This window comes from Heterodontus francisci, chromosome 4 (genome assembly GCF_036365525.1).
Source record: "Heterodontus francisci isolate sHetFra1 chromosome 4, sHetFra1.hap1, whole genome shotgun sequence".
In the NCBI taxonomy this organism is placed as follows: domain Eukaryota; kingdom Metazoa; phylum Chordata; class Chondrichthyes; order Heterodontiformes; family Heterodontidae; genus Heterodontus; species Heterodontus francisci.
The window spans coordinates 80,305,670-80,331,543 of record NC_090374.1 but is presented as its reverse complement, the minus strand read 5'-3'; the positions used below and the strand labels follow the sequence as shown (position 1 = coordinate 80,331,543).

Here is a 25,874-nt window from a genome sequence, read left to right as displayed (position 1 = left end):
GAAGGGCCTGTACTGCGCTGTAATGTTCTAATTCTAATAATCCTAATCTGCTCAACCTCTCTTCATAGCTAGCGCCCTCCATACCAGGCAACATCCTGGTGAACCTCCTCTGCACCCTCTCCAAAGCATCTACATCCTTTTGGTAATGTGGCGACCAGAATTGCACGCAGTATTCCAAATGTGGCCGAACCAAAGTCTTATACAACTGCAACATGACCTGCCAACTCTTGTACTCAATACCCCGTCCGATAAAGGAAAGCATGCCGTATGCCTTCTTGACCACTCTATTGACCTGCGTTGCCACCTTCAGGGAACAATGGACCTGAACACCCAAATCTCTCTGTACATCAATTTTCCCCAGGACTTTTCCATTTACTGTATAATTCACTCTTGAATTGGATCTTCCAAAATGCATCACCTCGCATTTGCCCGGATTGAACTCCATCTGCCATTTCTCTGCCCAACTCTCTAATCTATCTATATTCTGCTGTATTCTCTGACAGTCCCCTTCACTATCTGCTACTCCACCAATCTTAGTGTCGTCTGCAAACTTGCTAATCAGACCACCTATACTTTCCTCCAATTGTTATTGGGAGGGGTGGGAAAGGGGCAGTAGAAATTTATTTATTTAATTTTGGGGTTAGGACTTTAAATGCTTAAATTGGTGGTAGGGCTGGCTGCCCTTTAAAAATGGTGCCAATACCTCCACACAGGCAGTTGGTGCCATTGCCGGTGACGGACAGCCCATCCCCTCCACAAGATTGGGGGAGCGGGGGGCCGTTCGGACCGCCCAGGCTATTTAAATGAGCCGCCGCGCTTGAGATTGCAGCGGCTCATAGGCGTGCATTTTGAGATCGTCGCCAGGCTCTTAAAATCCAGCCCATAGCCAATACTCAATGCAGTATTGTTTGAAGCTAGTTAATTGCGCTGCAACTAATTTGGCCTAACCATCAGCCTCAAGAAAACGAACATCATGGGACAGGACGTCAGAAATGCTCCATCCATCAATATCGGCGACCACGCTCTGGAATTGGTTCAAGAGTTCACCTACCGAGGCTCAACTATCACCAGTAACCTGTCGCTCGATGCAGAAATCAACAAGCGCATGGGAAAGGCTTCCACTGCTATGTCCAGAATGGCCAAAGAGAGTGTGGGAAAATGGCGCACTGACACGGAACACAAAAGTCCGAGTGTATCAAGCCTGTATCCTCAGTACTTTGCTCTACGGCAGCGAGGCCTGGACTACATATGTCAGCCAAGAGCAACGTCTCAACTCATTCCATCTTCGCTGCCTCCGGAGAATCCTTGGCATCAGGTGGCAGGACCGTATCTCTAACACAGAAGTACTCGAGGCGGCCAACATCCCCAGCATATACACCCTACTGAGCCAGCGGCACTTGAGATGGCTTGGCCATGTGAGCCGCATGGAAGATGGCAGGATCCCCAAGGACACATTGTACAGCGAGCTCGTCACTGGTATCAGACCCACCGGCCGTCCCTGTCTCCGCATTAAAGATGTCTGCAAACGCGACATGAAGTCCTGTGACATTGATCACAAGTCATGGGAGTCAGTTGCCAGTGATCGCCAGAGCTGGCGGGCAGCCATAAAGGCAGGGCTAAAGTGTGGCAAGTCGAAGGGACTTAGCAGTTGGCAGGAAAAAAGACAGAAGCCCCGACAGCCAGTTTTATCTGAAGCACCTGTGGAAGAGTCTGTCACTCTAGAATTGGCCTTTATAGCCACTCCAGGCGCTGCTTCACAATCCACTGACCACCTCCAGGCGCTTACCCATTGTCTCTCGAGACTAGGAGGCCAAAGAAAGAAAAGTTAATTGCGCTGCATAGTTTTGGTACTGGTTCTATGCCATGGACCGGTTGACCTAATTTGGCCTAATACAATTTATCATTAGAGTGAAACTTGACTTTGAAGAAACACCACAGTATTTTTTTTTTGCATTATCTTATTTACCTTTGGCTGTCAGGCACTGCTTGCAAACAAGCCAACAGGCCCAGTGGCATAAAGGAAACCACTGTACTACAAGGCAGTTTGTAACAACTGTTGTTTATCTAAATTCTGTTGGTATTCGAGTTTCTTTGCCTTTTTCAACAGTTTCAGGAGTTTCCAATTTGGTTATGTTCCCAATTTCCATTTTCATGATTAAACACTGCAGTTTAATTTGAAGTCTGTGTTCAGAGAAAAATAACACCTTTCATTGAATAGCTACAGTTGCATGCTGTCATGTATCTACCAGAGAAAACAGAGCTGAGGCAAACTCAAAGATTGCCACATGCTAGCATAAATAATGGAAGATGTTTGAACACTATCAGACTATCAGACGTCAAGAGCAGCAGTGCACAGGACAAACATCAGAACACCCTCATCCTTTCTGTAAAATAATGTTCATTGGTGTAAATAGAGACCTTTTGTCCGGGATTTTCCCCTAGGCGGACGGGAGCCGTCCACCAACTGAAAAGTCGGTGGTGAACCCGCTTCTGCCTGGCCTGGGGATCTGACCCGTATTTTGCGGGTCCCCGGACTTTATTTGGTCTGAGGTGGGACTTCCACCCGCTTGAGGTAGGAAGTCCCGCCTAATAGAGCCACCGGCCAATCAGCGGGCCGGTAGCTCTCTGTCCCAGCAGCACCACCGGGAGCGAATGCCACTGCTGGGACTGCACCCAGCATCGCAAAGATGATGTCAGGGAACCCCGGAACACAGGTATGTTTTTGTTGCCTCGCCAAGGTGATTGGTCGGGCCCCGGCGAGGCAAGGGTGGTCGAATGGGGTGACGGGGTGGTGGGGTCGTGTGTTGGGTGTTGGAGGTGGTTTGGGCATCGGGGGCGGCCCTCCGTCCGGCACAGGGTGACCTATCATGAGGAATGCCCCCGCCCGCAGGATGCCAGAAAGACACTTGCTTTTAACAAGCAGCTTTTCTCGGGCCTCGCCACCCGACCAACCAAGAGTAAAATCCCCACGGAGGCCCTGAAGTGGCCGTTAAGTGGCCACTTAAGGGCCTTGATTGGCCTGGGATGGGCGGGCCATTTTTAGCCACCGCCATCCTGCGAGGCCACAAAACCTACTTACCAAATGCTGCTATTAGTTGAAAGTTGAGTAGTAAAACTGATAATGTTATTGGTATTTTGTTAGCGAGCTAGCATTCAATGTGAGCCAATATCTATCTAGCTATACTTAATACAATTTTAGTAATGATTTTTTGTGTAATTCTATATCAAAGAGAACTCTATCCTATAATGTACAACATTATAAATCTTCCAATCTGAGGTGCAATCTCACAGTCTTGATATCTTGTGTGATCCTGTGGCATGCACACTATTTCAAGTCACCAACCTGACAGCACTGCTATTATTGCAGAAAATACAACATTTTGAGGAAAACTTATTAACCAACGGAGTCAACATAATTAATACCACATAGGTGTCAGCTGTGCCAGTGGAAATTTAGTGTTAGGGTCCAGCATACAAATAATTAATTCGATCAGTTTTGTTAATTTGAGTCCCTTGATCAGAGGTTTTTAATATCTCTTCATAGATTTCGGCAATAGTACTGAAGACCTGTGCTCTAGAACTTGCCGCGCCCCTAGCCAAGCTGTTCCAGTACAGCTACAACACTGGCAACTTCCCAGCAATGTGGAAAATTGCCCACGTATGTCCTGTACACAAAAAGCAGTCCAACCCGGCCAATTACTGTCCCATCAGTCTACTCTCAATCATCAGTAAAGTGATGGAAGGTGTCATTGACAGTGCCATCAAGCGGCACTTGCTTAGCAATAACCTGCTCAGTGATTCTCAGTTTGGGTTCCTCCAGGGCCACTCAGCTCCTGACCTCATTACAGCCTTGGTTCAAACATGGACAAAAGAGCTGAACTCAAGAGGTGAGGTGAGAGTGACGGCCCTTGATATCAAGGCTGCATTTGACCGAGTATGGCATCAAGGAGCCCCAGCAAAACTGAAGTCAATGAGAATCGGGGGGAAAACTCTCTGCTGGTTGGAGTCATACCTAGCGCAAAGGAAGATGGTTGTAGTTGTTGAAGGTCAATCATCTGAGCTCTAGAACATCACTGCAGGAGTTCCTCAGGGTAGCGTCCTAGGCCCAACCATCTTCAGCTGCTTCATCAATGACCTTCCTTCAATCATAAGGTCAGAAGTGGGGATGTTCGATGATGATTGCACAATGTTCAGCACCATTCGTGACTCCTCAGATACTGAAGCAGTCCGTGTAGAAATGCAGCAAGACCTGGACAATATCCAGGGTTGGGCAGATAAGTGGCAAGTAACATTCACGCCACACAAGTGCCAGGCAATGACCATCTCCAACACGAGCGAATCTAACAATCTACCCTTGACATTCAATGGCATTACGATCGCTGAAACCCCCACAATCAACATCCTAGGGGTTACCATTGGCCAGAAACTGAACTAGAGTAGCCATATAAATACTGTGGCTACAAGCGCAGGTCAGAGGCTAGGGATCCTTTGGCAAATAACTCACCTCATGACTTCCCAAAACCTGCCCACCATCTACAAGGCACAAGTCAGGAATGTGATGGAATACTCTCCACTTGCCTGGATGAGTGCAGCTCCAACAACACTCAAGAAGCTCGACACCATCCAGGACAAAGCAGCCCACTTGATTGCCACCCCATCCGCAAACATTCACTCCCTCCACCACCGACGCACAGTGGCAGCAGTGTGTACCATCTACAAGATGCACTGCAGCAATGCACCAAGGCTCCTTCGACAGCACCTTACAAACCCGCAACCTTTACCAACTAGAAGGACAAGGGCAGCAAGTATGGGAACACCACCGCCTGCAAGTTCCCCTCCAAGTCACACACCATCCTGACTTGGAACTGTATCACCGTTCCTTCACTGTCGCTGGGTCAAAATCCTGGAACTCCCTTCCTAACAGCACTGTGGGTGTACCTACCCTACACGGACTGCAGTGGTTCAAGAAGGCAGCTCACCACCACCTTCTGAAGGGCAATTAGGGATGGGTAATGAATGCTGGCCTAGCCAGTGACACCCACATCCCATGAATGAATAAAAAGAAATACAAGAATGGCTACATAACACATAATTGGCATTTAATTCTTGTGTTTCTGGGACTCCTTTTCTGGTGCAGTCTTCTATATTGGTTTTATACTCATAGTGTACTCTGTTCTGAGAAAGCAACTTGTTCCATGCATTAAAATAGCCACTGACTGAAACCAAAATTAACATTGCCTGGGACGAATGGCATCAATGAGTTAAGCCAGATAAATAAACTCCGGATTTAAAATGAAAAAGTTGATGCATACGTCTAACACTCAAAAGGTGATTAAGCATGTTAATGTAAAATATGTTAATGCAGACCCTGGTGTCAAGTACCTAGCAGCTTTCACTGGTTTTTATTGACTGAACCAGCTCACTGTAGCATAAGTTATTCAAGTGGATGAATTTTGTAATACTATCTGCCTATTATCAAATTTTCGATGTTGATACCAAAGGGCAGAATCAGAAAATAGTAGCAGTGTCAGAACAACTGTCCATGGACAGGGTTTGCATGTGAAAGGTGTCTTTAAAGTCATTTTTATAATTTTGCCATTCTACTTGCTGAGTTTCTCCAGTGTCTGGGAAAGTCGATGCAGACAGCAACCTGAAAATCGCATTGTTAACTTGCGTGGACTGACACATGGCTAGAATAAAGGGGAAATTCTGGTGTTCATCCCTGTATAATGCAGGTGCTGCTTTGCCTCCTGAGGTAGGAAATGGGCGGCATAGTGGCGCAGTGGTTAGCACCGCAGCCTCACAGCTCCAGCAACCCGGGTTCAATTCTGGGTACTGCCTGTGTGGAGTTTGCAAGTTCTCCCTGTGTCTGCATGGGTTTCCTCGGGTGCTCCGGTTTCCTCCCACAGCCAAAAGACTTGCAGGTTGATGGGTATATTGGCCATTATAAATTGCCCCCAGTATCGGTAGGTGGTAGGGGAATATAGGGACAGGTGAGGATGTGGTAGGAATATGGGATTAGTGTAGGATTAGTATAAATGGGTGGTTAATGGTCGGCACAGACTCGGTGGGCCGAAGGGCCTGTTTCAGTGCTGTATCTCTAAATCTAAAAAAAATCAAGACCATGTTGCAAGATTACCTCTGGAGGCATGCATGTTCGCAGGAACACGAGATAATTACTGATGAAGAAGACTGTTTGCTCCTTATTAATTTATCCATCGGAGAGATCCTAACGCCTCTCCATATAGCATCAAATTGTTTCCAAGGTTTTTATTTCCACAACTCTTACTGAAAGTCTGCATACCACATTGATCACTCTGCAGGTTATAAAGTTCCTTGATGCTAGTCTTAAAATGGCTCTTTACTAGTTTGAACTTATGTCCCCTTGTTTTACTCCTACATTTTAATTTTAAGTAATATTCCAAGTTAGGTTTTTCTATATCCTTAGCAATTCTGCATATCCTTTAGGAAATCACCTCTCAGACATCTCATTTCTATGTTGTAAAGCCCCAAGTTATCCTTTCTGCTAACTCAGACCCCTGACACTAGTGTACAACCATAGTTGAAAGGTTCTGCGAAACCAAAGCTGGATGCCATATTTAAGGTGTGGTTGGACTAGAGACTGATTGATTTCTACTGGCAGTTGCTGAGTTACGAGAAGTATTTGGAAGTGTGTACTGCTAGTTGAAGTTGGTGAAGTCTTCAAGAAGTGCTGTGGCATGTGGTGAAGTTAATGGTTCTGATTTCCAAGGTTCTGTTCAAACCACTTGTCATGGGTGCTGTAGTTTCTATGATTCTTGGCCTGCAGCATGACATGTAGAATCAGAGGAGGACAAGCTGCTCGAAGAGGGTGGGGGGAGGGGGTGGGGTGGGGAAGTGCTGTCAGCAGGAGGCACTATCCACCCAGGGTCTTCAGGGAGCAGTTTTCCTACCTTAACCTAAGCAAGGAATAGTGTGTGCAATATCTCTGCTTCACTAAACAGGTGCACACTGAAATCTGTCATTTGTTGCAGGCAGAACTGCAACCTCAAAGCAAGGTGAGAATGGCATTCCAGTGGCTGTAAAGGTGACCATGGCCTTGAACCTCTTCCTGTGACTCCTTCCTGGCTAGAGCAGGCAATATCTCCAACATCTCACAGTTCGCCATCTATGGCTGTATAAGGGAGGGCCTTGATACTGTGTATGCAAAGACAGGGGACTATGTTCCATTCCCTCTTTCTAGAGAGAAGGAGGCAGTGCGTGCACACAGCTTCGTCAGAATAGCGGACTTCCCCATGGTGCAGAGTGCTTTTGATTGCATGCACATCACTTTTCTGGTGCCACATCTAAATTCAAAGATGTATCCCACCTATGAAGGGTTCCACTCCCTCAATATCCAGCTGGTGTGCGCATCATGCAGGTCAATAATCAGTATCCTAGCAGCAGTCATGATGCCTTTATTCTGCGCCAGTCAGTTATACCATCTGCAATTGAGCCACCACGAGAAACTAAAGGGTGGTTACTGAGTGATGAGGGCTATCTGCTGACCACATGGCTCATGATTTCCGCGCCTAGTCCAAGCGCACATGGACAGCATACATATATCGAGAGCCATGCTGCTGCATGAATTGTCATCGCACATACCACTGGGCTGCTTAAGCAACATGTCCACTGCCTAGACTGCTCAAGAGGAGCCCTACAGCCCCAGTGTACATGTCACAATTCGTTGTGGCCTGATACATCTGTCAGGTATACAGCAAACCGCTGAGGAGGAGGAGGAAGAAGAAGAGGAAGTGCGGAGGCAACCAACACAGCCCCTTTCCGGCTGGGCTGTCTGTGATCGGCTCACCCAACTGCGGTGCCGGTGAACGCAACTCTAATTCCCCATTCTTACCTTCCCACTGTCACTGACCCTCACAGCATCCTCTTGGCCACAATTCTGAAATAAAACAAACATTCCAAACCAACTTTACCTTTCAAACCATCCAATATTACATACAAAAGTCAACTAATCACCTTTGTGCATTCCCTTCGTGCCTGTCTTCCATTTGCCTTTTCCTGTCCTAGATCTCCTATGCAGTGCTATCCCAGTGGCTGTGGGCAGGATGGATAGAGGAAGGCTACTGACTATCAGTGGGCAAGACTGCAGATGCCGTGCAGGATGAGCTCGAGCAGCTCTGGGCCTAGAAGGCCTGCTTTTGGACTGCACTATCTTGGCATGGGCAGCAGCAGTCTGGTTGGTTGGCTGACAGTCAACAGCAAGAGCACTGGCGGAGTAACAGTTGTGAAAGGACAAATGCTGTCAGCTTGAGAGAGGACAGTGGATTTGTGCACCACAGTGCCACTACCACTACTCTGGAGCTGCGCCTCAGCAATCCCAGCATGCATTGGAGAACAGATTGCTGGATTGCCTTGAGACCCTGCAAGCCGCTTTGAACACTGGTATTGCAGCCATAATGACAACAGCATACCTGTCTTATTTCAGGTGCTGACGGACATGGGCGGAATTTAATGTGTCCCATAGGAGCAGGTTGCGAGACAGGGGTGGGGCACATTTGTAGAATCGGGTGGGAAGATAGGGGTTGGAGTACCCAACACTGTGTAATTTTATTAACGGCGGGAAAGGTCGAGGTTGGCCTTCCCGTCGAGAGGCCAATTGAGGCACTTAAGTGGCCAATTAAGGGCCTTTTCCCACCGACACTGGTAGAATATGGAGCGGGGAGTGGTTTTTTGCCACATGGGGAGACCACCAAGGCTGGTGGCCTCCCTGCGGACTTGGGGGGGGCAGGGGGTGCCTCCTGATCGGGCTCCCCTCAGCAGCAAGACCCACTCCAGCAGAAACAGCCCTCCACCCTGTCTTCACCAGCGCTCCCCCTCCCCCCACCTGGGGCCTGTCTGACCGGCCCTAGCGACACTGACCCCAATCACCTGGGTTCCAGGGCGGCGTCCATGAGGCTGCTCCTAGCTGGGTGCAGTGCTAGCAGTGGCCACTGCTCCCGATGGCTCTGCAGGGACTGAAGAGCTGCCAGCCCTCCGACAGGCCAGCAGCTGTTCGAGGTGGGATCTCCACCCTTAAATGGATAGGAGCCTGAATGCCAGGCAGTTAATTGCCTGATGGGCACAGATTCGGGTTGGGGCTCCGAGAAACAGCCACAGTGGGGTTGCCCCAGCTTTCTGGCCCCCTGTCAGTGCCACCGCCACTTGCATTAAATTCAGCCAATGGTGTGCATTTGTCACATTTTTTTTAATGTTGGGTTTCCAGAATTTGTTATTTTTCTTTTAGGGCAAAAGCTGTAACATGTAAAAGTAAAAGTAACTCTTATAAATGTACTAAATTTTGTACAAGGTTGAAACACCAAGAGCTGCAATTGTTGCTTAATAGAATTCACTTCCAAAACTAAATCCCACAAAAACAAGCAAACAGATAAATCATTTGCCTTAATGGTGCCGGGGATGTGTTAACATTTTCAGCAGATATCTGATCTCATGGTGGGCCAACGCATGATCCTCTGTTTATTCATTTTCAATGAAACCCAATCAAACTTCCCTTTCATCCATAGGAAAATGTTTCCATTTCCATCAAAAATGTAGGAGATCAAGTAAGGTAATTTTAGCGTTCTTAAACCTCACTAAATAGTCTTTACTAACTGTAGATCATTTTTTAAATTTTAAGTACTTCAGACTAATGCTAACAGTAGTGGCAGAATGTTAGTGTAGACTAATAATTCCATCTTTCTATAATTGTGAATCAATAAGAGCTTCGGGTTGTTAGAAGAATGCTGCAGACAGATACAAAAATGATTACTTGCAGTAGCTCAGATTCATTTCGTGTTAAGTGGAGATTTGATCAACAGCAGGACGGGCAGACTCAACATTGATTGTACTGTTTCATTGTCATTAATGAAAGGTGAGTGGCAGATTTAGAAAAAGATATATTTCCCTTCATGCTCTATTAAAGCCATTAAAATACAACATCAGTGAAGTGCTCATGGAATAATTTTAGTGGTAATTGTTGTACTAGTGAGATTCCAACAGCCCTACTGACAGGTTTTGCTAGGCAGACAATAAAGAGCAATTTTGATCTATCCAATATTAGCTTTTACCTTTTTCCTCCAAGAATCAATTTTAAATTGTCTTCAGTACTGTTTAATTTGTTGCTAAGTCGGCCTAACTACAAAAGTGCAAATAACACTGCTCTTCTCAGAAACAGTGGGCAGAATTTTCCCGGCCCCGGGGCTGCAGGAGTGGAGGTGAGGGGGACCGGGAAAATTGCGGAGAGCTGCATTGGGATGGCTCCCCAACTTATTCTCGCCACCAGGGATGGTTCCGCGGGGCAGGCCAGCATGCTGATTGGCTGCCCACTGCCTTGAAGCTAACTTGCATATTTAAGGCCCCAATTAGGGCCCATTTTGAAGGCTTGCCAGCATTTTGCTGGCAGCCGAGCTGACCCCACTGCATGCAGGAGCTGTCAGGCTGCCTACCTGCAGAAGTCTGGGGGGGGGGGCGCAATCGGAGCCAGAGGCTCCATCCCCCAGAGGGGGCTTGCCTGCTTGACCCTTCTAAAAATGTATCAATTTTCATCCCTCAAAATGAAGGCATCCTTGCGTTCTCTCTCGGTGCAACGGCCGTCCTTAATTGGACAACAGGAAAAAAGTTCCCGGCAAGGACATCCATTTGGTCCCCATGCCAGGGTCCCGAAGCCCTTGGGAAAATCCTGCCCAGTGTTCATGGAGAAGACTGTGAAAATCATTCAGATATAATGGAAAAATGCAACTGATTCTACAGAGCTGAAATCAAAACTCTATGAGTGAAGAATTTGATTAAGATTTATCTTTCTTGGCTCTTAGCTTGTTTACTTATGTGCATAATTTCTACCTATCTATTAGACATAAAAGCAAAAGACTTATAGGACACAGTCGGCTATTTCTTCTCTGCCCCCCCAAAAAAGATAATGGGCCAGATTTCACTGTAGATATAACAATGAGGCCACAGCGCTCTGCATTATTAAAGTGTAATTGGACAGCAACATTTTGCATTGAATTCTAATTTACACTTCCTCATTCAGACCTTGTGTGGTTCATTAACTATTATTCAATTTGATTGGTTGAAGAGATACACAACTGCTTGCCCTGCTTATACATATCGCAGATGTTGTGCACAGGCGGCTGTGCCGACATGGCTGTCTAATCACAATAAGTTCCAGTGCAAAATCCCATAGAAAGTCTGTGGGCAAGTATAGGAGTAATGAATGGCTCAGACCATGGGCTGAATTTTTGTTCTGGGGTTAGGACCCCAACACCAGGTGCATTTCTAGCTCGCAACCCCATGTCGCATTGGTGTCCGTGCCTGATGCGGTTTTTGATGAGCAGGCCAATTAGTGGCCAGGGTGCGCGCTTGCTGTGCAAGTAAGGATAGCGGGAGGGTTACCAAGGCTGGAGAGCCAATAGGAGGCCATCCAGCACTGAGTGATCAGCATCCCCATTGTCAGAGGTGGGAGCTCCTGATGAAGGTAGCTGAAGAAGAGGGTACTTCAAGATGGAGGCGCCCTTTATAGACTTTTTAAAAATTTGAAAATAAAAACGGGCCACAGCTATCAGGCTGTCATTGGGGAGGGGAAACCCCTCCACAGGTGGCCTGTGGGCCGCAGCTATATCCATCTTGCAATTGTGGCCACAGGAGGGGGTGGGGGATTAAAAATGGTTAAAGGAGCACTGGCTCCCTGGCAGCTGGGAGGCTGCCTCCATTCATCGACCAGGATTTGGCCTTAGCAGCGTCCCGACTGTTGACTGGAAAATTCCAGTCAGTGTCTGCACTGGCCTTAATAAGCCCATTAAGGGGCTTAATTGGCTACCCGCCACTTGTGGGCAGGAGCCATCATCCCGTCCAACCAGCCTCTTCAAAAATGGTCCCAAGGCAGGAACATGACAGCAAACTGGCACACCGATCGGCAGCAGGAAACTGAGAACACACCCCCTCCTTTCCTGCCTCGACAGTCCTTCCATAATCCAGCCCCATTTCTTCATCGCTAAGAGCAAAATCTGGCCCATTTCTGAACTGCTTCAACCTCTTGTACTCTCTAAATGGTTTACAAACTTCAAAGCTATAAAGGGGAGGCAGGCCAATGGTGGATACTGTTCAGTGTACATAAATATGAAGTAGTGCATTTGAGGGAAAAGAACAGAGTGTGAAGTATACCATGAATAGTAAAATTCTAAATGGACTTGAGGAATAAAGCAATTTAAGGATGAATTTACATAGATCTTTAAGTGGAAGATTGCAGATGGAAAAAAAGAGCAAATGGAATTCTGTTTTTTTACAAAAGAACTTTGAACATAAAAGCAAGGGGGCGGTGATGTATCTGTACAAGAGGTTTGGGATCATTTTCATTTTTGGCACGGCTGGAAAACTGGCAATTGTAGATCAGTTGGCACACTGTCTGGTTTTTCTTTCCATTGACAAGTTGGTTGGGCCCCAGGAGAGTATTGTGTGCAGTTTTGGGCACCCCATTATAGATAGGATATTAAGACCAAAGAACAGGTGCAAAGTAGATTCACTCGAATGATAGGGATGAGAGGATATGATTATGAAATGGTTATGATGAGAGATTTGAATAATTAGTGCTGTATTCACAGAAGCAAAGAAGTTTAAGGAGGTAATCTATTCCTGTCAATGAAGGGTCCTTCCTATGTTAATTGTTGGGCATCTTCATATTGATGTCCTGGCAGCCAGAGTGATATGCTGAAGCAGAGACTGGCAACCACTGAAGATTGCTGTACCCTTTTTAATTTACCAGCCTTCTGCTGCTTTCTATCAGACCTCTTTGAGGGCCAGTGGAACCATAGCCCACCTTTTCTGTTGCTTCTAATGGCCATTCTTGGGGACACAAAAAAGAATTGGGCTTTGGATCCTTTTGGAGGCAGAGTTCCCTGCCCCTGCCACTAACAGAAAGCTATCAGTATAAAGATACTGCTGATTATTCACATTGGTTCAATTATTGCTTAACATTTCAAATTTGATTCAAATAGGTGGCAGATCTCCATAAATGAATCATATTGGTTGTATCGTATGATCACAGATTTTATTTCACAGCATGATGTAGAAAGTCTGAGGAGACCTCACAGAAAGGGCGGCACAGTGGCGCAGTGGTTAGCACCGCAGCCTCACAGCTCCAGTGACCCAGGTTCAGTTCTGGGTACTGCCTGTGCGGAGTTTGCAAGTTCTCCCTGTGACCGTGTGGGTTTTCGCCAGGTGCTCCGGTTTCCTCCCACAGCCAAAGACTTGCAGGTTGCATAGGTAAATTGGCCATTGTAAATTGCCCCTAGTGTAGGTAGGTGGTCGGAGAATGGGGGGATATGGGATTAATGTAGGATTAGTATAAATGGGTGGTTGTTGGTTGGTACAGACTCAGTGGGCCGAAGGGCCTGTTTCAGTGTTGTATCTCTAAATAAATAAAATCTGAGTGTTACAGCAGATTTGAACAATTAGTGGGCACAGCTCAATGTCTCAAGTTCATGTGGGCTTCCCTTTACCTTTTTGTTCACTTAGATCTAAATATCAGGGGCAGTTTTGCAAGACTCCACTGCTGGCACAGGTCAGATGTGGTGTTAGAACATTACAGGCCCAATTCTCTGACCCATGCTCAGTGCTAGCAAGGCTCTGTGCCAGTAGCAGAGTTTTACAAAATCGACTCTTTATTCATTTGTTTCTCAGTGGTGTGCATTTTAATTGCATCTTTCCTCATTTCATTCTGAAAGCAATTTCTCTTCAATTACATTATCATCTAATGCTGTTTTCCAATTAATCCTTTGTGATTTCTTCTCCCAGCATTAACATTTAATTGTCTGAAGTCTGGCAGTATAATTGTAATTGTCCTTAATTCTCCTCAGTAACTCACATCCTGTGTTATGATCATGTACCTAAATGTTGAGATTTAATGGTTTAATTACTTTCTTTCGAATTAGTAAATAATGGATTTGTTCAGTTCAAATTAAATAGTTCTTATAACCTGATATTAATCTATGTAAATATATTGTAAATAAAGCATTTTATAGAGATCAAGGTTCTATGATATAATTGGTAGATTCAGTTCTTGTGAACAATCATTTTAAGTCTGAAACACATCGGTACCAATGACATAGCTAGGAAAAGGGATGAGGTCCTGAAAAGCGAATATAGGGAGTTGGGTTGGAAGCTAAAAGGCAGGACGAGCAGAGTATTAATCTCAGGATTGATACCGATGCCACGTGCTAGTGAGGCTAGAAACAGAGAGCGAGTGCAGCTGAACACATGGCTACAGAGCTGGTGTAGGAGGGAGGGCTTCAGTTATGTGGATCATTGGGATACCTTCTGGGGAAGGTGGGACCTGTACAAGAAGGACGGGTTGCATCTGAACTGACGGGCACCAATATCATGGGCGAGAGGTTTGCTAGAGCTCTTCGGGAAGGTTTAAACTAGTTTGGCAGGGGGATGGGAACCGGAGCTATGGAACAGTGGATGGGGTAGCTGTTGAACAGGCAGATACAGAGTGCAGAGAGTCTGTGAGGAAGGGTAGACAGTTGACAGGGCAAAGTTGCAGCCAACATGATGGGTTGAAGTGTGTCTATTTTAACGCAAGAAGTGTCAGGAATAAGGGTGATGAACTTAGAGCATGGATCAGTACTTGGAGCTACGATGTTGTGGCCATTACGGAGACTTGGATATCACAGGGGCAGGAATGGATGTTGGATGTTCCGGGGTTTAGATGTTTCAAAAGGAATAGGGAGGGAGGTAAAAGAGGTGGGGGAGTGGCATTGTTAATCAGGGATAGTATCACAGCTGCAGAAAGGGAGGTCGTCGAGGAGGGTTTGTCTACTGAGTCATTATGGGTGGAAGTCAGAAACAGGAAAGGAGCAATCACTTTGTTGGGAGTTTTCTATAGACCCCCCAATAGCAACAGAGACATGGAGGAACAGATTGGGAGGCAGATTTTGGAAAGGTGCAGAAGTAACAGGGTTGTTGTCATGGGTGACTTCAACGTCCCTAATATTGATTGGAACCTCCTTAGTGCAAATAGTTTGGATGGAGCAGTTTTTGTCAGGTGTGTCCAGGAAGGTTTCCTGACTCAATATGTAGATAGGCTGACTAGAGGGGAGGCTATGTTGGATTTGGTGCTTGGCAACGAACCAGGCCAGGTGGCAGATCTCTCGGTGGGAGAGCATTTCGGTGAAAGTGATCACAACTACAGTCATGGAGAGGGACAGGAGCAGACAGGATGGGAAAATATTTAATTGGGGGAGGGGAATTACAATGCTATTAGGCAGGAACTGGGGAGCATAAAGTGGGAACAGATGTTCTCAGGGAAATGCACGACAGAAATGTGGAGGTTGTTTAGGGAGCACTTGCTGCGACTGCTCGATAGGTTTGTCCCGATGAGGCAAGGAAGGGATGGTAGGGTGAAGGAACCTTGGATGACAAGAGATGTGGAACAGCTAGAGGAAGAAGGAAGCTTACTTAAGGTTGAGGAAGCAAGGATCAGACAGGGCTCTGGAGGATTACAAGGTAGCCAGGAAGGAACTGAAGAATGGACTTAGGAGAGCTAGAAGGGGACATGAAAAAGTCTTGGCGGGTAGGATTAAGGAAAATCCCAAGGCGTTCTACACTTATGTGAGGAACAAGAGGATGGCCAGAGTGAGGGTAGGGCCGATCAGGGATAGTGGAGGGAACTTGTGCCTGGAGTCGGAGGAGGTAGGGGAGGTCCTAAATGAATACTTTGCTTCAGTATTCACTAATGAGAGGGACCTGGTCGTTTGTGAGGACAGCGTGAAACAGGCTGATATGCTCGAACAGGTTGATGTTAAGAGGGAGGATGTGCTGGAAATTTTGAAAGACGTGAGCACAGATAAGTCCCCGGGGCCAGACGGGATATACCCAAGAACATTAAGGGAAGCGAGGGAAGGGATTGCCGCGCCTTTGGCGATGATCTTTGGGTCCTCACTGTCCACTGGAGTAGTACCAGATGATTGGAGGGTGGCAAATGTTATTCCCTTGTTCAATAAAGGGAATAGGGATAACCCTGGGAATTACAGACCAGTCAGTCTTACGTCGGTAGTGGGCAAATTATTGGAGAGGATTCTGAGAGACAGGATTTATGATTATTTGGAAAAGCATAGTTTGATTAGAGACAGTCAGCATGGCTTTGTGAGGGGCAGGTCATGCCTCACAAGCCTTACTGAATTCTTTGAAGATGTGACAAAACACATTGATGAAGGAAGAGCAGTGGATGTGGTGTATATGGATTTTAGCAAGGCGTTTGATAAGGTTTCCCATGGTAGGCCCATTCAGAAAGTAAGGAGGCATGGGATACAGGGAAAGTTGGCTGTCTGGATACAGAATTGGCTGGCCCATAGAAGACAGAGGGTGGTAGTAGATGGAAAATATTCAGCCTGGAGCTCGGTGACCAGTGGTGTTCCGCAGGGATCTGTTCTGGGACCTCTGCTCTTTGTGATTTTTATAAATGAATTGGATGAGGAAGTGGAAGGCTGCGTTAGCAAGTTTGCCGATGACACGAAGGTTGCTGGAGTTGTGGATAGTGTGGAAGGCTGTTGTAGGTTGCAACGGGACATTGACAGGATGCAGAGCTGGGCTGAGAAGTGGCAGATGGAGTGCAACCTGGAAAAGTGTGAAGTAATTCATTTTGGAAGGTCGAATTTGAATGCAGAATACAGGCTTAAAGACAGGATTCTTGGTAGTGTGGAGGAACAGAGGGATCTTGGGGTCCACGTCCATAGATCCCTCAAAGTTGCCACCCAAATTGATAGAGTTGTTAAGAAGGTGTATGGTGTGTTGGCTTTCATTAACAGGGGGATTGAGTTTAAGAGCCGCAAGGTTATGCTGCAGCTCTATAAAGCCCTGGTTAGACCACACCTGGAATATTGTGTTCGGTTCTGGTCGCCTCATTATCGGAAGGATGTGGAAGCTTTAGAGAGGGTGCAGAAGAGATTTACCAGGATGCTGCCTGGACTGGAGGGCATGTCTTACGAAGAAAGGTTGAGGGTGCTAGGGCTTTTCTCATTGGAACGAAGAAGGATGAGAGGTGACTTGATAGAGGGGTACAAGATGATGAGAGGCATAGATAGAGTGGATAGCCAGAGACTTTTTCCCAGGGCGGAAAGGGCTATCACCAGGGGGCATAATTTTAAGGTGATTGGAGGAAGGTTTCAGGAAGATATCAGAGGTAGGTTCTTTACACAGAGAGTGGTGGGTGCGTGGAATGCACTGCCAGCGGTGGTAGTAGAAGCAGATACATTAGGGACCTTTAAGCGACTCTTGGATAGGTACATGGATGATAGTAGAATGAAGGGTATGTAGGTAGTTTGATCTTAGAGTAGGTTAAAGGTTCGGCACAACATCGTGGGCCGAAGGGCCTGTACTGTTCTATGTTCTATAACATTATTGGTGAGTGTTAACATCCTGTGAATCTCAAGAAAATTAGACTATAAATATGCTTGGAACCAGATTGCTTACATTGAGCCCTCTCTATCTCAGGATAAGAAAATTAGATCATCACTAAGGCCATTACAACAGTTAAATAAAATAAATAACATTGAACTCCCATTAAAATAATATGAACCATCAACTGTTCAACTAACAGATCTCTGCAAGTGGTTCACATTTAATTCAGAGTTAACAAAGTGTATGTTATGGTATGTAGATAAAACTATCTAAAATTTCAACAGAAAGTGCTGGAAATACTCAGCAAGTCAGGCAGCATCTGTGGAGAGAGAACCAGAGTTAACATTTCAGGTCTCTGACCTTTCATCAGAACTGACAAAGGTTAGAAAAGAATTAGGTTTTAAGCAAGTGAAGGGGTTGGTGGGGGGGGGGGGGGTGGGGGTGCTGGTGTAGTGGGGAAGAGAACAAAAGGGAAGGTTTGTGATAGGGCAGAGCGCAGGAGAGATTAAATAACAAAGCTGTCCTGGGACAAAGGCAAAGAGTGTGTGGCGGCTTGTGGTGAAAGACAAAGCATTAGTCCAGATGGCATCTTTATAATCTAATTTTCTTGAGATTCATAGGATGTTAACACTCACCAATAATGTTGCTTCAGACTTAAAAACGATTGTTCACAAGAACTGAATCTACCAATTATATCACAGAACCTTGATCTCTATAGAATTCTTTATTTACATAAATTACTTGTACTTCTTTCAGTTTAGTATACTGTATTTGCTGCTTACAATGTGGTAGCCTCTATATTGGGGAGGCCAAGCGCAAATTGGGGACCGCTTTGCGGAACATCTCTGCTCAGTCCGAAAGCATGACTCCGAGCTTCTGGTTGCGTGCCATTCCAACATCCACCACCTCCCACCCCTTGCCATTCCCCTGCTTTAATACCAACATTTCTGTCTTTGGCCTGCTCCAGTGTTCCAGTGAACATCAACACAAGCTTGAGGAGCAGCATCTGATCTTTCGATTAGGCACTCGACAGCCTTGTGGACTGAACATTTGAGTTCAATAACTTCAGTGCATAACTCTTTGGTCTCCACGTTTAAGAAAGGATATACTTGCACTGGCGGCAGTACAGCGAAGATTTACTGGATTGGTCCCTGGGATGAGGGGGTTGTCCTATGACGAGAGGCTGAGTAAATTGGGCCTCTATTCTCTGGAGTTTAGAAGAATGAGAGGCGATCTAATTGAGACATACAAGATTCTGAAAGGGCTTGATAGGGCAGAAGCTGAGAGATTGTTCCCACTGGTCAGGGACTCTGGAATACGGGGACACAATCTCAGGATAAGGGGTCAATCATTCAGGACTGAGATGAGGAGAAATTACTTCACTCAAAGGGTTGTGACTCTTTGGAATTCTCCACCCCAGAGGGTTGTGGATGCTCCATCGTTGAATACATTTAAGGCTGGGATAGATAGATTTTTGGTCTCGCAGGGAATCAAGGGATATGGGGAGCGGGCAGGAAAGTTGAATTGAAGCCCAAAATCAGCCATGATGGTATTGAATGGCGGAGCAGGCTCGATGGGCCATATGGTCTACTTTTGCTCCTATTTCTTGTGTTCTTGTGACTGGCTTTTTAATATTTTTATATTTTCTTTTATTTTATTTTTTAACAATGTGCCTGTTTTTCATGTAGACAGAGCTACTCATTATTCCGCTATTAACACTCTATCTGGACTAATGCTCTGTCTTTCACCACAAGCCGTAACACACTATTTGCCTTTGTCCCAGGACAGCTTTGTTATTTAATCTCTCCTGCCCTCTGCCCTATCACAAGCCTTCCCTTTTGTTCTCTTCCCCACTTCACCCCCCCACCTCCCCCCTTCACTTTCTTAAAACCTAATTATTTTCTAACCTTTGTCAGTTCTGATGAAAGGTCACAGACCTGAAACGTTAACTCTGCTTCTCTCTGCACAGATGCTGCCTGACCTGCTGAGTATTTCCAGCAATTTCTGTTTTTATTTCAGATTTCCAGCATCTGCAGTATTTTGCTTTCATCTAAAATGTCAATACTGACTGTCCTTCATCTGATCTGAAAAACTTTGTTCAAATTCAATTTGACCAGCTTGTGAAGAAGTTAACCCTTATAGGTGTGCCACAGCTTCTCCCAGCGAATATTGAGTAGAGAGTGACAATAAGTAAATCTTACAACATGGTCTGTGTGCAACCCCAACAACTGATATTGGGAAGTGTTAGTGGAGTTAGGGGACGAAATATTGAAGCCTCACACCATGCACGCTTTGTCCAGTATCAGCTGGCAGTCCAGCCAAAGAGGCCCTGGAATTGTTAGTTTAAAATTGCTTCCGTGGACCAGGAAGAGTAGGAGAGTTGCTCCCGGACCATGCTTGCTCGCAAACCCCTCTCCCCTTCCAGGACCTACCTGCAGGTAGCACTGGTGTCCCAGCCAGCTGAAATTCCCTTGACCCAAAGCTAGTGAACTACCTTGGAGCACCCATTTGGTATCTGCAGCATGGTGGCCAGATTCAGTGAGGCTGAGGCCTCAGAATCGCAGCTGGAACAGGTGACCTCCCAGACACCACACTGGTCATCTGCCTAGAAGGTAAAATCTACCCCAGGATGTGCTCTGTAAATGTAGTCAATATCTGGTGGCATTTGATTGTGCCATTATAGCTTAGTGGTTACCATATTTGGGTAGGTGGAGTTAAGCACACCACTCTTGTATGGAATTAAAGCTAAGTTAGGAGTGCTCTTGACATTTTGAATTTGTAATACAAGGGAGGTTACTCTGAACGTAATTAATGATATCTATCTCTGTTTTTCTTACAGATACTGGCTAACAAACAAGATTTACATCAAACGACCAAGCACAGGCCTACTGATGTACACACTTGCAACTCGTTTCTGTGATGAGATCCATCTTTACGGATATTGGCCCTTCCCAAAAGACGCAAAAGGGTCACCAGTTAAATACCACTACTATGACAACTTAAAGTACAGATATTTTTCGAATGTCGGGCCACACCGAATGCCACTGGAGTTCAAAACTTTAAAATCTTTACATGACAGAGGAGCTCTGAAGCTAACAACAGGGAAATGCGTGTAACCCCAGATGTCACAGCTCAAAAGCAGAGTTGGTGCGATATTTGCACACTGTAGATTTTATGTGAAAAGGTAACTCCTCAGTGATAATTACAACAATGCTGTAAAGTGCCCATTGCCCAGTTAGGTTTACAGCCTCAGATTGTTGTAATGAAATAATATAGTCTCACTGTTCGGAGCAGAGATCAAGCAGTGATGTGTTAACAGTGATTGGATATTGATTGACAAAATGGTTCAGGTCTGTGAGCATTGTCATCACTAGCAGGGCTCTGCATTTATTGTAGCCTCAGAAGTCCTAAGAACGAATGGGGCTTGGTGTTAACTAGAGGTCAGTATTTGTCTTGAGCAGCTGTATCAGCAAGCAATCAATGCCAAAGTGCTATCTGAGTGTTATAATTACAACTGAGTCACACTCTCAAGACACAACTTTCTTGTCTACCTATGTGAATCAGCCAAGGGTAATATCAGTTATAAGAATTAAAAGGCCATGTGAGAACTAAAGGTCTGATAGCACCCCTGCTCGGTGTCGTCGGTAGTTTGATAGCTCAATGAATGTAAAGAAGTTGTCTTATGTGGTGTGCTGAATGTGAGCTGTAAAAATTTAAAGGTGCCCCTTCTGCTGGTACCAAAGATCTTTATATACTGATCCTGTTAGAAGTTGTTTGTAAAGACTGATGTTTGGGGAATTACTAGGGTGTTTTGTGCAATTACTACATTCAGTTTCAGCAGGAGCAACCAGGAGATAAAGAAGGTTGAGCGGACAGAATAAAAAGCACAAGTCTTATTTAAACAAAAGCACAGGTTACCAGATCCTTAAAGCGTGCGGAATTCTACTCTACTGTTTTTTTAATCAAATTGGTACTTTTCAAAAGTTCACCCACTGACAAATTCCTCCATCAAATGTTGTGAATCATGCTGTGAGTCATGGAAAAATTCCACTTCTTATGCTGCATTTTCTTTTTAACCACACTTCCACCATCAAAACCATTTCTCCTTCCTGTAAATCCTATGTAGTGTGACATCATTAAGGTCAAATTATATATTCTGTGGTAGAATTGTAAGGTTTCTGCTTACTTCTAAATGATTTGATTAGACAATGCTTTAAAACTCATCCAGGAAGATCCCAGGTCACCTGCACCTGGTCTCAGTTCCCAATGTTGAGGTAGGCCTCCTGATTGTGCTATATCATACAGAGGTGTAGTTGCAGCAAGGTCTGCCTGCAACGCTGGGAGTTACCAGGAGTGCTTCAGGATCTTCTCAGTCTTAGAATCTTGTAATGTATAATTTTGTAAATTTATTTCTTTAGATTGTCTTCTGCAAATTTTGGAACAGAACCACATTACCTAGTTACTTGGAATTTCCTTGAGCTACACTGCTGATGCCCCTTTAAAAATTATGTATGCTGGTGACTTCTAGAGGCAGTTACACACATTTCTTGGGTATACTCATTTGCATTCCCACTGCAAAATAGTGTAAAATGGCTGTAAACAACTGAACTACCTGGAAACTTACATGTAGCCTTTAAAAACAAAGCTCAACAGGCTGAGCGATGAACATTTAAAAGAGGAGCAGTGCTTGGCTCTTTCTCACCACTCTCTAACTTCACTGCCTATCTTAGCAATATTATCATACTTGAACAGAATAAAGACCACTCAAGCACCATCTATACCCAGAAGGCAGCAGGGTGCGGGACCAAACCAAAGGCAAGGAATGTACAGTTTTACTCATCCAGACCTCCAAGCCCTCCTGGAGGTTATCGAAGGTAAGATGGACAGGCCCCAACTTGTGCATGCCACCAACTGATGAGTGGTGGCACTGACACTGTTTACCAATTCCTTCACCCCTGGAATGCAGAACAGTGCCACAATAGTTCCACAACCTAAGCCAGTCAGGAAAGGTAAGCCTCTCTCTTCTTGCCCATCCGAGGCACCAGCAGACTCCTCACCCTCTTAAAACAGCACTTGCTAAAACAACACAGTGCTGTCGTGTTAAGAGGACACAGGGCACAGGAGGTAGAACAGGAAAATGATTGGGGAGAGGATGAGGACCAAGCCACCTAGGGGTCAAAGTTGCACGATACTGACATTCTTCAGGACAGCAGCACATAGCAGGCCTCCAACTGACCCCTCACAGTATGACCCCAGTGGAACATGGGATGTACTGCCAAGGCACAAGCTGGCATGAGATGAGGGCCATCAGTCCCAAGTCTTCTATACAGCATGGGCAGCCAGCCACTTCCAACAATCCTCAGTTAGTACCTAGAATAAGCAGGAGAATAGCTAAGAGGCACCTATAGGTGTTAACCATGGTGTTAAGAAAGAATACGTTGATTGTAATAAAGTGGAACATGCTCTTATATGACATTTCATTACTGATGGTTAGAGCCAAACAGGAAAGCATGCACTTATGTGGTGTTAAGATCTTCATCCAGATAATGATTGGAACAGCCATGTGGGGCATGGATGATCGTTTGAGGGGATGTCCCATTATTTGAAAGTAAGGCGATGATGCCAACAGTAACTTTGTTCTGCAGAAGAAGAGATTACAGTTTTTGCATATGCTGTAATGCCTCTTGCAGTAAATGCTGGAAGAGTGTCTGTTGTTCCATCCTGTGGTGCTGTTAGCTTTCCATTATAATTTATTCCCCTATAGGGAATGCCATACATGCCTCTGACTGTGGCTAATGGTTGGGGTATCTGAAAATCTGGTGGTATCAGAGCTTACCGCATGAGAAGCAGAAGCAAATGCAAATATCTGTAGGCAAAACAAGCTACTTTAAAAATAATGTTCTACCTGCAGAAATCTGTATTCAGAGATCTCCAGATTCTTTTGCATCAGGAACTCATCACTTCCATCTTGATCAGCTAGTCTTGGAAGTTACTGAGAGAAGAGAGAAATGAGCTGAAAAAAATGTTTGGCTGTCATCTATACGGTCAGAGTAACTGAATTAGGGATATTTTCAATACCTTAGGCTCAGTAGCACACTCATTCATTCTCATTCTTGCAGTTAGTTCACTACACTTTGGGATTTACCTTACTTGAAAATACTAAGAAAAGTATTTTGCTTACTCCAGCTAAAAGGGAAAACGTGATTTGTCCCACAGATGTGTGCTGCCTTCCTCAAAGCAAGTAAATCGCTTGGGAATCATTTTGAGCTGTAAGGAAGTAACACAAAGTGTGTGTGTCATGGCACACAACTGTGAGAAATCCTTCATCCTTGCAGGTTAATGTCCTGTTTTATTCATGTTATATTCATGAGTCCTGGAAGCTTTATTACATTTCTTTACAATTCTGTGAGAAAGTAAATAAAGGTTTTATTAGGGTTTACTTTCAAACACCTCAGATGTTCAGCATTTTTCTTTCAAATTTCCTCTTTCCCTTCTAGAGTTGTCGGGAGTGATTTTCACTTGGTGCGGATGGAAAACTAGTAATTGTGCATTGACCACTCATTGTAGTCCTGCTTGATTATTCTTTCTTAATGGGTGGTCAATCTGCAGCCACCAATTTTCCACCCGTGACAAAAGTGACAGTTGCATCTATTGGCTTCTTGCTGGAATACTGCTCCATGGTCAGTGCTCCTGTCTGGTATCTTTCCCCAAGCAGCTGTTATTCGTGTGTGAGCCTTGACATTGGGTGTTGGCAGGATACTTCACTACAGTGGCTGTCAGATACAAATCTGAATTTGTCCTCAACCAGAGTCCATACACAAGTACTACCAGCACAAGTCATTGAGTAGGGAACAACAGCAGTATCCCTGGCTTGACTTCCTCTTTCTAAGCCAGGGGTACTAAATGTATTGCATCTGCTGCTGTCCCTTTCCTGCATACATTTGTTTCCTGCTCAGAGGAAATAATACTTGAATTTTCATCAAGCTTTATCACATTAAAACATCTCAAAGTGCTTCACAATCACAATTAACTATTTTGAAATGCAGCTATGAAGTTATTCTACAGCAGCAAAAGCCCACAGATAGCAAAGGGATTAGTTGCCAATTAATTTGGTTTTTGATGGTTAGCTGAGGATTGAGTGTTGGCCAGGATATATGGAGAACCCCCTTCTCTTTGAATAGTGCCAAGGGAACTTCAAATGTCATTCAGAACAATGATAATATTTAATTTTATTTGCCACAAATGGAGAATTACAGATTTTCTTCTCCAATCATAATTAATACAATTTGACAAAAAAAGAGCTACTTGAACTATGTAGCAAGCTTGGGGCAGCAAAAATCAGTGCCAGCCCGGATGCAGTAAATGTTAATGATTTTAGTGTATGCAATCATATTTGTTACATTACAAAGAGACCACTGATTTTTTTCTGAAGATTATGCACCTAGGTTGTTACTGCTGTCAGTATGTAGACATGGTAGAATATCTTCGATGCATTTTTCTGCTGTCTTCAAAAAAATGAAAATGAAACAAGACTCAAAAGACATTACATTGCATTCTGCTAAAGAGAAAACAATTCCTACAATATGAATATTACAAGTATGATATAAGTATATACAGTTTCCTTGGGTGATACGGGAATTAAACATGAAGGGTTTTAAATGTAATTGCCTGTTGTGTATTGCCTCCATTTTCAGTACAGGTATTCAGTTTCCCAGCAGCAGTACTCAGTAGTACTTATTTTCTTCTCTTTGAGGATAGTGACACACACTGGGAACAGTTCAAAAGGCATCAACAGCCTTCTTGCACAAGGCTTCAGGTGTAACCCTGAATAGTTGGAGGAGGGGTGTAATTCTCCACAATTCTGCCCAAAATCTCTGTTTCACTCCCTAACCAGGAATTTTCAACCCCCACCAATGCATGAAAATGGCAACAGGGGCATGGAGCCCAATCACCAGATGATTTCCCTCCCATCTTATTGTCACTTCCTAGGTCTGCCATGTAAAAGATGGTGATAGGCCCCAGGATGTGGAAGTAAAGGCCCCAGGTTCCTCCAGGAGAGGGAGAGTGTCTAGTGACCTCCTTTTCCTTCAAATCATGCTTAGTCCTTCTATAGATGCCTCTTGACGATGGGAATCCTGTCAGGGAGACTGCCAGGCATATAGGATGAACTGTAATCTAGGAAAATAGGGACACATAAAGTGGCTCTTGCACCTACCTGTCCCATGGTAATGAGATGCCCTTCCACTGCCACTGTACACCTTGACAGGCACCGGTGGGATTGCAACCTGCCAACTTTCAGCCCTTGTGCATTTATCCTTTTTTCAGGGATCCATTTTTGTGCTTTAGTTAGAGGCTGCTCTCACGGGTAAGCCATTAATTTAATTCTGACTGACACTTGTTACTTAGTTTGAGACTAATATCTCACTCTGGCTTATACACAAAGATAAGATCAGAGCTGTGTAGAT

At 45.0% G+C, this 25,874-nt stretch overlaps 2 protein-coding genes across 2 annotated transcripts in view; one reads left to right on the top strand and one right to left on the bottom strand.

Moving 5' to 3' along the window:
* st8sia4 (ST8 alpha-N-acetyl-neuraminide alpha-2,8-sialyltransferase 4) overlaps positions 1-25,073 on the top strand; it is a 78,265-nt gene extending 53,192 nt beyond the window's left edge. The window contains exon 5 of the mRNA XM_068029759.1: positions 20,249-25,073. Coding sequence (XP_067885860.1) covers positions 20,249-20,525 — 277 coding nt within the window. The 3' untranslated portion in view covers positions 20,526-25,073. The remainder of the gene's footprint in view (positions 1-20,248) is intronic.
* Positions 1-25,874, bottom strand: part of LOC137369107 (membrane protein FAM174A-like) — a 259,893-nt gene that overhangs the window by 60,291 nt on the left and 173,728 nt on the right. The window lies entirely within an intron of this gene.